Source organism: Mesoplodon mirus (genome assembly GCF_964341445.2).
Source record: "Mesoplodon mirus genome assembly, chromosome: 5".
NCBI classification, from domain to species: Eukaryota; Metazoa; Chordata; class Mammalia; order Artiodactyla; family Ziphiidae; genus Mesoplodon; species Mesoplodon mirus.
In genome coordinates, this window is record NC_138980.1 from 33232059 (window position 1) to 33242658 (window position 10600).

The 10600-nt window shown below is 60.3% G+C and overlaps 1 protein-coding gene across 8 annotated transcripts; it reads right to left on the reverse strand.

Moving 5' to 3' along the window:
- Nucleotides 1-3381: 3381 nt before the first annotated feature.
- ADAMTSL5 (ADAMTS like 5) lies at nucleotides 3382-10191 on the reverse strand. 8 transcript variants are annotated; one of them, XM_082620764.1, is made up of 14 exons: nucleotides 10113-10191; nucleotides 9110-9228; nucleotides 8899-9000; nucleotides 8435-8507; nucleotides 8234-8325; nucleotides 7931-7991; nucleotides 7670-7778; nucleotides 6367-6494; nucleotides 5945-6056; nucleotides 5531-5617; nucleotides 5242-5405; nucleotides 4874-5072; nucleotides 4728-4799; nucleotides 3990-4378 (listed from the first exon to the last, which is right to left on the reverse strand). In XM_082620764.1, the coding sequence occupies exons 2-14, from the start codon at nucleotides 9184-9186 to the stop codon at nucleotides 4077-4079; spliced, it is 1578 nt and encodes a 525-aa protein (XP_082476890.1). In that variant the 5' UTR covers nucleotides 9187-9228; nucleotides 10113-10191; the 3' UTR covers nucleotides 3990-4076. The 8 variants fall into 8 exon arrangements, with proteins under 8 accessions (XP_082476891.1, XP_082476886.1, XP_082476888.1 ...); XM_082620765.1 differs by lacking the exon at nucleotides 4874-5072 and having other exon boundaries at nucleotides 3382-4378; XM_082620760.1 differs by having other exon boundaries at nucleotides 3382-4378; nucleotides 4728-5072.
- Between the last annotated feature and the right edge of the window lie 409 nt (nucleotides 10192-10600).

Sequence of the window (10600 nt, forward strand, 5' to 3'; positions counted from 1 at the left end):
GTAGGTGGTGTGGCCTGGGTCCAGGGCAGGAGACGGGGCCTTGCCCCACCCCCTGTGCCCCTTAAAGATTGTCCTTGGGCCCCGCCCCCCCAGGTCAGGTCACCTGGGAGCACAGGTGAGCAGACACACACCTGTCTCCCTAGGTGGAATCAGTGACATTTACTTAGCCCCTCAGATTTGTTTTGGTTTTAATTTAAATGTACAGAAAAGTGTAACCCGCAACTCAGGGGCAAGTATCACAACAGGGCCGGCCCCTCCCACTCACTTCCCCCCAAGGTAACCCCCATCCTGCCTCCATTGCCTCTGGCCTTGAAGGTCACTTGTGTCGTGCCCACGGGTACGGTGTCTTCTGTCCCCTCCTGTCTGGCTCAGACTCACCACGCTGCTGCGGAAATGATTGGCGCATCATTCTTTTTCGTTGGCAGAGAGCGTGTCATTCTGTGAGGGCCAGAGAATGATTCAGTCCACTGCTGATGGGTGTTAGAGTTGTTTCCAGTGGGGGACTATTGTGACTAAAGCTTCTAGGAACATTCTAGAAGCAGCCTTTGGTGAGCGGAGCTCTCATTTATCTTGGGCGTATACCTGTCAGAGGCTGCAGGGTGTAGGGTGAGCCTCTGAGTCTCCTGGGGCTGCTGTAACCAGTCACCACCAACTGGGTAGCTTGGGACAACAGGAATTTTTCCTTTCACCATCCAGAGACCGGAAGTTCAAGATCAAGGTGTCACAGGGCTGTGCTCCCTCTGGAGGCTCCAGGAGAGGGTCCTTCCTGCCTCTTCCAGCTTCTGGGAGCCCCAGGCATCCCTGGGCTTGTGGCCGCATCCCTCCGATCCCTGCCTCTGTCTTCACACGGTGTCTCCTCTCTGTCTCTCCTCTGTGTGTCTCTTACAAGGCACTTGTCACTGGATTTAGCGTCCATCTGGATACTCCAGAATGATCTTCTTGAGACTCTTAATTACATCCTCAAAAATCCGTTTTCCAAATAAAGTTCTGTTCACAGGTTCCAGGGGTTAGGGCGTGGACATGATTATTCAAACTTGTACACGAGTGTGCGTTCAGCTGTAGCAGAAACAGCCAAACTGTTTTCCCAGGTGGTCAAGCCATTGTAACCCTCAACTAACCCTCAGGGTGTGAGACAGTCCAGGAGTTTTCAGCAGCCCTTCAACCGGACTCATGTCCTCCTGTGGGTGAGCCAGCTGGTACAGGGTTGGTGAGAGAGAAGCGCAGACAACAGAGGGGTGCTGTCTGCAGAGAATTCAAAACAGTAAGAAAAGCATCGCACCCCCCAGAGCTAGTACTCCACAAGTTTGTTGAATACAATATTTTGTGGGGTTGATGAAAGAACTGTCGTGATTTCTATTGTTTTATTAACATAGACACGAGTTTCAAGCTTGCCCGTTTTCATTCTTTATCCTTTAATAAACATCGCTTCCTGCGGGAAGTCCATTTGGAGAATTCCCAGTTCTGGACACTTGAGGGCTCAGCTGTGAGTGTTTCCCTCGAGAGGCAATTCCGTCTGTAATCACCTGCGGTCTCTTCGGGCAGCAATCCAGTCTCTAAACCAAATGGGCCCTGCGTGTTCCTACAGGGACACAGTAAATAATAAAACCCGAGAGCCAGGGATTGTGAAGACACAAAGATACAGATCTTGAGTCTCTCCGTTTCCGTTGTTGCACCTGGAGTTTTTATTCATTTTTAAAAGTAAAGCATCAAAGCAGCGTGGAATTTTTGATGGGCAAGTAAGTGCAAATGCTAGTTCCACCTTCAACTGGGTTGCTGATTTTTGAGTATCTTTAAAATTGCAACGTTTTCTTCTCTCTTTAAATGGTTCCATTGATCGTTTGTTACATGACCATTACCGGAAACAATGTTGCCGCTCGGAGGATGGCATGCGGGAAATCGTGGCTCCTGTGGCCCCAGGCCATCCTGTCTGCTAGAGTGGGCCCTGCATTGGCCTCTGCCCCAGCAGGAACCTCACCCCTGCAAACCGGTCCCGCTGGTTGGGGAGTAGATGGCAGGGTTGCCCCACAGAGCTCCGGGGAGGAAGAGGCCGGAGGCTCCCATTTCCAGACACTGAACACACTCCCACACTGCAGTGAGGCAGAGGGGACCATCTGGGGCCATCGGGGACCTGAAGCCCTTGGGGGCTGCAGGTAACACCCGAAACGCTGAATTCCTTCTCCCCCCACCGTCCTGCCACCAGGGGGCGCCCAGACCCCACGCCTCCCTCCAGAACTGCGCCCCACTCTGCCCTGCGGGAGGGGGGCGTTCGGGAGATCCTCCGGCTTCAGCACTTGTTACAGAAGACAGGGCCAGGCCGGGGCTGCCCCAGGCGCTGCTGGGTCCCAGGCATACAGTAGGTGCTCAATAAATACTCTTTGGAGGAATGCACGAATGAGTAGAAGGGCTAGGGAAGGAGTCTGGAAGAGTGAGGCTCCCAAGGTCAGGGCCGGGAGGGCCTGAAAGGGTATACACAGATGGGGAAACTGAGGCCCAGAGAGGGGCAGGGCTTGGCCTGAGGTCACCCCCAAGATCAGGGGCCGAGTCCATTGAGACCCACATGTCCAGCACCCCTTGCACACTCCCACCATCCCGCGCCCCAGAGGAAGACACAACCACGGATGGTATAGAGGAGCAGGTTGTCCCAGAGGACGGTGTGAGTCACCCCACTCAGGATGGGGAGGCAGAAGGGGAGGTTTGCTGGGTGACTATGTGACACCCCACCGACACTTCCAATCCACACATGATGTAGGCCTGCCCTCCTGGCTCTAGAATCTATGAGGAGACTACATCCAGGACACATGAGGACAGGGCACACGCTGAGGGTGGGGGCTCTGACCTGCCTGCTCTGCTCGGGGGTGGGGAGGGGGCCCCCTGAACGGCCTGAGAGGAATATGTGGCCCCAAGGGGCATCGGGAGGGGGCTTGGAACCTCAGAAAGTCCCGCCTTCCCCCATCCTCTTATATTCCCCGTCCTCACGGTCGCCCCAGGGTCAGACACGCTGGAGGGAGGTGGGGGCTGGACCAGGAGGAAGAGGGGGTGAGGTGCACGTGATCACGTGTGTACAGGTGGTGACACGTGGCTGTGGATCTGACTAAGGGCATCCTGAAGCGTCTGCAGCCAAGTATGTGAAACTGGGGTGCCCTTGTTAAAAAAAAAAGTGCTTGTAAAAATTAAATAGGAATGGGGCTTCCTTGGTGGCGCAGTGGTTGAGAGTCCGCCTGCTGATGCAGGGGACATGGGTTCGTGCCCCGGTCCGGGAAGATACCACATGCCGCGGAGTGGCTGGGCCCGTGAGCCATGGCCGCTGAGCCTGCGCGTCCGGAGCCCGTGCTCCGCAACGGGAGAGGCCACAACAGTGAGAGGCCCGCGTACCGCAAAAAAAAAAAAAAAAAAAATTAAATAGGAATAAAGATGGGGTGAACAGCAGTGTTGCCTGGAGGGAACCCTCCCGCCTCCCCCTGAATTGTGGAAGCTGTTAAGATTATCTCTAAACTTCCTGGTAGCCAGGGCAAAAGGGGAAATTGGTACGTTACAGTGCCTGAGTAGGCATGTTTTCTAGGGGGTCATGCCTGTCTTTAACAGTGTCTCTGAATATGTGAGGGTGCGTGTGTTAAGTGGCAATGAGAAGGGAGAGACAGAGTGTCAGGGTGTTAAACAGTGGTGAGCTTCCTGGTAGCCAGGGCAAGAGGGGAAATGGATACATTACAAGGTCTCCTTAGGCATGTCTTTGTCGGGGTCATGCTTGTGTGTGACAGTGTCTCCCAGCAAATGAGTGTGAGGCAAGGGGAATAAAAGCAGACACAGAGTCTCTGAGTGAAATAACTATGAGTTTCCTGGCAGCCAGGGTGAGAGAGGAAATCAGAGCTAAAGAGTCCATTTAGTGTATCCTCACCAGTGCGTGCCTGCTTCCGACAGTGGATCTGACTGAGTGCAGGGGTGTCTGAGTGTGTGTGGAGGGGAGTCACAGAGCTGCAGGTGGGAGATAGTTCTAAGCCCCCTGGAAGCTATGGCAAGAGGGGAAATATGCTGACTTTGAGCCTGGTGAGCCGTGTGTGGCCGAGGTCTGGTCCAGGGGCTCAGAGGGGGCAGTGTCTGGCGGCCAGGCGCACGCGGCTGTCCTCGGCGGGGCTCCAGGGACGGGCGTAGCCAGCATGGGGGAGCAGCAGCCAGTCCTGAGTGCCATCGGGGCTGATGAGGCGCTGGGCTGCCAGCAGGTAGTCCCGATGGAGGGCCAGCGGTGGGCAGGGGCAGTGGCTCGGTGCCCACACATACTCGAGGGCCCGCAGTGGCGAGCGGTTCTTGTAGATGAGCTGCACGCGCACCTCATATCGGGTCTCCTGGGCCTGCTGGATGCGGCCCAGCACGCGGGCCCGGAACACTGCGGGCAGGGTGGTGCTGAGCCCGGCTGGACGCTCCGCCCCGGGGCCCATCCACACACCCCTTTCCAGACGAGGGAACTGGGGGTCAGGTGGGGCATCGGGGGCCCTTGGGGACTGTGGTCAGCTGAGGCCTGGGGTAAGGGTCAGCTCAGGGATCAGTGAGGGATTAGGAGTCAGATTAGGGCAAAGGATTAGATCAGGGAGTCAAATGAAGGTCAGGAGGGGTCAAGCTGGAGTCAGGTCAAGGAGTGAAAGGCAAAGTCAGACCAGGGTCAGAGGTCAGCTGGATAGGGGTCAAGTTCAGGTCAATTAGGGGCCAGGTGAGGGATGGGGTCAAGGGCCTCTCACCAAAGTCGCTGCCGCAATAGTGGAGCAGCCGGTGGGCACGACCGCGGGTGTCAGGGCAGCGTGGGCAGGGGTCTGCAGGGGCAGTGCAGTCAGGGGCACAGGTCTTGCCTCCCTGCTCGCCCCCGCCCAGGCTGTCCCCAGCTCACCTGGGGTGGGGCCTGGGGTCCGTGGGGGGATAACAGTGGGGGCAGCGGGAGACTCAGGGGACTGAGGATCTACCTCCCGAGGCTGCGGCTGCCGCAGGGACCAGCCCTGGGCCTGAGCCTGCGCCTGGAAGAGGCCATAGCGCTCCCGGGGGAGCCAGAACTCGAACTCAACGCCGGGGTTGGGCTCCTGCAGGAGGACCTGGGCGGCGGGGGTGGTGGGGTGTCACATACTACAGAGCTGCCCTCGGACCTGATGGCCCAGCGTCTCCCAACACACACTCTACCCAGCCCCCCCGCCCCGCCCCCTGCTTCCCAACGGATTCTTTAACCCCACACGCCCAGACGCCCTCTCAGAGGCCCGCCCCCACCTGCAGGAGCAGGTCTTCCGAGGTGGGCCCGGCGGCGCGCAGCGTCTCCTCTGACCCTGTGAGGCGGGTGTAGACCACGCGGGTGCCCGCTGCCTCGTAGGTCCCGGGAGGGCTGACCGCCCAGTTCCCGTTGAACACGTAGCGCCCGTCGCCCCCCATCAGCGCTGCAAGGGAAGGGTCAGCCCGGGCTCCCCGGAAGCGGCCCCGCCCGCCTCCCGACCCTGTCGCCCCCCTCCCCGCTGGATTCGGGCGGCCAGCAGGGCGCCTCCTCCCTCGGACCCTGCGATACCCAGGTGGTTCCGGCTCCGGTGGGCGGCGCGGATGTGCCTGGCGCCCTCAGGGATCAGGGTCACGTTCCAGTACCCAGCGAAGGCACCTGGGCGGGAGGGAAGGACGGCGTTGGGGAGCAGGTGGGGTGTATTTGAAGGATGATTTGAGGATTAAGTGGGATACCGCGGTAAGAAGGTTAGCCAAGGCCCTGGTACTCCGAAAACGTTTCCTAAAGGATTGGAGTTACAATGATTATCACTTAAGTGCGGCAGCAAAAGAGTTAAACCCCGTCTGTTCTGGGAAGGGCGGAACAATCTGGCAATGACCAATCAGAATGATGAGCGAGGGGGGCTGGGCCGCAGACTGCCCAATCAGCGCGGGACGTCTTAAAGGGCCCGCTCTGGGAGAGCGCGAGGACGGGGAGGGCGGTCACCGGCATCCCGGAACACGCGCTGCACGAAGAGGCACGAGTCGTTGGCGCCGCCGCAGCGGCCGCAGTGGTCTTCGCGGGCATCCGAACCCAGCAAACCGTCACAGCCGGCGCTCTAAAGGGGGGGGAGGGCACGCGCGCCGTCAGACGGCCCCTGCCGTCGAGGGGGCGGAGCCCATGGAAGAAAGCAGGACCAAGAACTAAAAGGATGGAACCTGGGGGGCGGGCCCTAGTGGGAGGAGGCTGGGGATGAGGCTTAGTGATAGGTGGGGCAGGGGAGGTCGGGGACTCGGTAGGGGGCGGGGCCTAGGGAAGAGGGCGGGACCAGGAACTTAGCGAATGGGGTCTGGGGCCGGGGCCTGGAGGGAATAGGCCGGGTGGAACCTAGAAGGGGCGGGGATGGGGGCGGTGCCTGGAGTTCTTACGAGGCAGCGGCCAGCCACGCAGAGTCCCTGGGTGCCCGGGCTGCAGGGGGTACCGTCCAGCACGCGGCCGAAGCTGTGATAGAAGTCGTGCCCCTCCGCCAGGCAGTTGAGGTTGCACTGGTTGGGTGCTGGGGATGGGAGGAGTCAGTGGGAGTGGGGGACACATCTGAGTTCCAGCCCCCTTCCTGCCAGTCTCCCCTCAGGCAGCCATCCTCTTGGGCAGATGAGGCCCAGAGACTCAGCCAAAGCCACACATGGAGGCTGAGGCAGAGCCAGGACTGGAACTTAGGCATTCTGCTTCCCGTTCGCTGGGACTGTCCCAGGCAAGTATCCTGGGCCTGCACTCATTCGTTCATTCATTCATTCATGTTAAGTCCTAATATTAGGGGCCCACTATTAACATCATCACCCATTCTTTACTCATTCTTCCATACGTTCATTCCACAAACACTCATCGAGCACCTACTATTTTCCAGACAATGTTCTAGGCTCTGGGGTACAGAGGTGGGCAGAACTCACTCGGCACTTGGGCTCTGCACCCAGCAGGTGCCCCAAAAAAAGTATTTGTCCAGTTCTGACTGAGTCCTGCATAGCCTGGGTATGTTGCTGGCCCTCCCCGGGACTCAGTTTTCCCCTGTGCCTGGCAGTGGGGCATAATGGACAGTCTGACCACACCCCAGGCCCACAGACCTGATCCCTGCTCCTCCTGCTCAGGCTCCCTCTGGCTCCCGACTCCCTGAGGCTGGCTGGCAGACCCAGCCTGGAACAGACCCTGAGCTGGCCCTGGCGGGCCTCTGTGGGGGTGAAATCATGGCAAGTTTCCGCCAATTCTTAGGGTGAAGGAAAAAAAAATCTGTAAGGTTGATGGTTGGAACTTTCTCCATTCTAGGATTTTCTTATCTGTGTCTACCCCCACCGTGGCGTCTGAAGCTGCCTGTTTTCCTTAAATCTGGAGGCGCACTGCCCCAGGCACACAATTATATAACTCGCTATTTTCAGCTCAGTGCGGCAATATTTCCTGCTTCTGGTGTAAGTTTGAGAAATGTTGGCCTCTGGATACAGCACCCAGTAAATCCTCAGCTTCGTGTTCGACCCTGTGCAGAATAGACCCTGCCTCCTTCTGCCCCTCTTCACAATTCACACTTGCTATCCACCCTTCACTTCACCAACTCCTACATATCCCTGAAAGCCCCAGTGCCAATGCCCCCTTCTTGCACCCCTCCAAGTCCCCCTTCCTTCTTAGCAGCCACTTTTCCCTGCCAGCTCTGAGAGAGCTGGACTAACAGGAGCATAGGCTACTCACCACCGTAGAAGGGCACCCATTGGTAGGTCTTCTGGGTGCCCAGGACAGGGTGGCCATTGTAGAGGGCGCATTGGAGGTCTCGGAAGGGCACGGCCCCTGGGGGACACTCCTGGGGACAGAGATCGGTGGAGCAGAGGCTGGGACAGCCCCGGGGATGCCCAGAGAATCTGGCATGGTGGCAAGGATATTTGGGGGCATGAGTGGGGAAGCAGGAGGGCTTCAGGGAGAACTCAGTCTGGGGGGTGGTTGGATAGAACTTACGGGCAGCTGGCAGAGGCGGTACTCGTGGGTGTCCCCCCAGCACAGCTCTTCCCTGGGAAACCTTCGAGGAGCAGGGTGGCCAGACTGCGGTCGGCAACTCCAGAAACCCTTCCCCAGAGCCAGCCTGCCCACCCATCCACCCCCGCTAACCCCACCCACATTCCAGCTGGATTAGCGGGATTAAAAGGCACAGCATGTGTGGGCAGGTCGAGGGTGCGGCCAGGGGCTGGGCCAGCCTGACAGAAGAGGAGGGGCAGGGACCCCCTCCCATCCCACCCAGCCGGGTCCCAGGAGCCTCCTCACCGGATGCATTGCCGGCTGCGCACGGAGAGCCCTCGCCCGCAAGAGCTAGAACAGCGGCTCCAGGAACCCCATTGAGTCCACTCACCCGGACCCTACTTGGGGAGACAGAAGCAGAGTCAGCCTGGAAGGGAGGCTGGTGACCCCCACACTGCCAGCCGGGTTCCCATGCCCGCTGCCCCCTGGGCTCATGTCCCCCTTTACCTGAGCGTTGCCCCCCAAACCACAGTTCAGGAGGGTCCACAGCAGGAGCAGGAGGTTCCGGAGGGGGCGGGGTCTGGGGGACAGGACGGGGCGCAGCAGTGGGGGGGGAGCCAGCAGGCCAGGGGTTGCACCCCAGCTCTTCCCTCTCTGGCTGTGTGATTTTGGACAGTAACTCAACCTCTCTGAGCCTCCCTTCTCATCTCTGAAAAATGAAGTCATAATAGAGCCCACCTAATAGGAGAGTTTTGAGGGGTTCGTCAAATTAGGTGAGGAAAACGGGGGCCACAGAGCCCAGTCTGGAGAGAGAAGACTCAAGTAATTATTATTGGTTGTTTACTGTCTATGATGCACGTAGTAGGTGCTTATTCAGCGTCTGATGATGGAAGGAATCATTCCAGGAGCGTGCACAGGTGTCTCCAGGGTCCTAGGGCCCTCCCCACCCTCCCCACCATCCTTGCTCCTACCTTCCGGTGTGGCCAGGGGCCAGGTGCTCCTCTTCCCCCCGCCTCAGTTTCCCCATCTGTGCAGTGGGGACCAGCTGGGCACAGTCCAGGATTCTATGGGACCTTGCAGAGGGTGTGGCTGGTGGTGGCTGGGTCTGGTGCCTGGCAGAGCTCCCCCCACCCCACCCCCGGGGGCGGGCCCCAGCCTCCAGGGCCCCCTCAGCTCCCAGACCTGCAGCAGCCAGGAGCTCCTGGATGGGGGGCGGGACGGGGCAGGGTGACCTGGCCCTGGTCCAGTGGGTGCCTCATGGCCTCATGTGAAGAGGGTGTGGGATGGAGCCCCAGAGCCGCCTGCAGAGGGAAAGGGGCTGCCAATGAGGATGACGCAGGGAAGAGGGAGGCAGCTGTGTGGGGGCGGGGGAGAGGGTGGCTGGGAGGCTTTTCCTCCCTGGGCCTCAGTTTCCCCATCTGTCAGGGGAAGAATGAAGTCACTTGCCATCCCCAACCTCCCCATGACCCTGGCATTGGTGGAGAAAGTGGCGGGCTAGGGCCAGGGAACCTAGCAGTCAGCAGTGCCCAAAGGACACGCAGGCCATGCCGGAGGGCTCCAGTCCTGGAGGTCCCGGGCAGCGGATGGGGGAAGGCAGGGCCCCACTGGATGTTCTCGAGCAGCAGTGTCCCTGGTTATCAGGCTCTCCTGGCTCTGACATTCAAACCTGGGGCACCAAGGGTCTGGGGCCAAGGTGACTCCAGATGCTGAGAACCTGGGGGACCACGGGGTGGGTCCCCCCGGGTGGGTCCCCCCCTCTGACCAGAGCTGTGAGGCTGGCTGCATCTCTGAACCCCAGCCCTGGCTGGCCCAGGAAGCAGGAAGAAGTCCGGATTGGAGAGCAGAGGTAGGGGGAGGGGGCTTGACCCTCGGACACCCGCTCCCCTCTTAGCACTGGCTTGTGGGGTGGGGGTCTAGGTGATGCAAAATGAGGGGCTTGAGGGATCACCATTCCCACTCACCAGAGCCCCCTGCCCGAGGAGCAGGACACACCCCCAATTTAGGCTGCAGTCCTGACCCTCGGTGTGATCTCAGGGCAAGCCACGCCTCTGGACCTCAGTTTCCCAAGGAGGAAGTGGGGATGAGCTTTCCCCCACCCTGGGGATTGCTGCCTCGCCACCCCCCAGCTTAGGGACTGGGAGAAGACTCCGGCCGGGATAGTGGGGGGATAGGAAGAGGGACTTACCGGCTACGTAGAGCCCAGGCGGCGCGTCCAGGCTCCCCGGGCGGCCCGTGGGCGAGCGGAAGCGGCGGGGCCCGCGAGGAGGGGCGGGGGGAGCCCGGGTCGGCCCCTCCCACCCGGCCTCCCAGGGCGCGCCCCGGCCGGGGTCCAGAGGGGTGGCGGCGCCGTGCGCCCCCGCGCGGCCGTTGCGCGCCTGGGCGCCGATCTGCGGCAGGGGAGTGCTCCGCACGCGCCGCGGCCCCCCAGAACTGCGGCCTGGTGTCCGACCGTCCGCGCCCCGGTGACCTTGGGAAGCCCAGGGCGGGGCAGCCACGCGGGGACTGACCGCCCTTACCCCCACCTCGGGGCTGCTATTCCGGGCGCCGCGCTCAGGGCCCGGGAATGTGAGCGAACCGAGGTCGCCCTGTTGAGGCTCCAGGAGGGCGCTGCCCTCTCCCCACCGACGCCCAGATGCCGTCCCCACGAAGGTTCCCTTTCCTGGCCACTACCCC

What these genes read in the sequence shown, in the direction of transcription:
- ADAMTSL5 (XM_082620760.1), bottom strand. Translation starts at nt 9,186, where the DNA reads ATGAGGCACCCACTGGACCAGGGCCAGGTCACCCTGCCCCGTCCCGCC. An exon ending in ACCGCCTCTGCCAGCTGCCC is followed by an intron (nt 7,779 to 7,930) that starts GTAAGTTCTATC and finishes CTCTGTCCCCAG; the next exon opens with GAGTGTCCCCCAGGGGCCGT. An exon ending in CGGAAGACCTGCTCCTGCAG is followed by an intron (nt 5,073 to 5,241) that starts GTGGGGGCGGGC and finishes CCCGCCGCCCAG; the next exon opens with GTCCTCCTGCAGGAGCCCAA.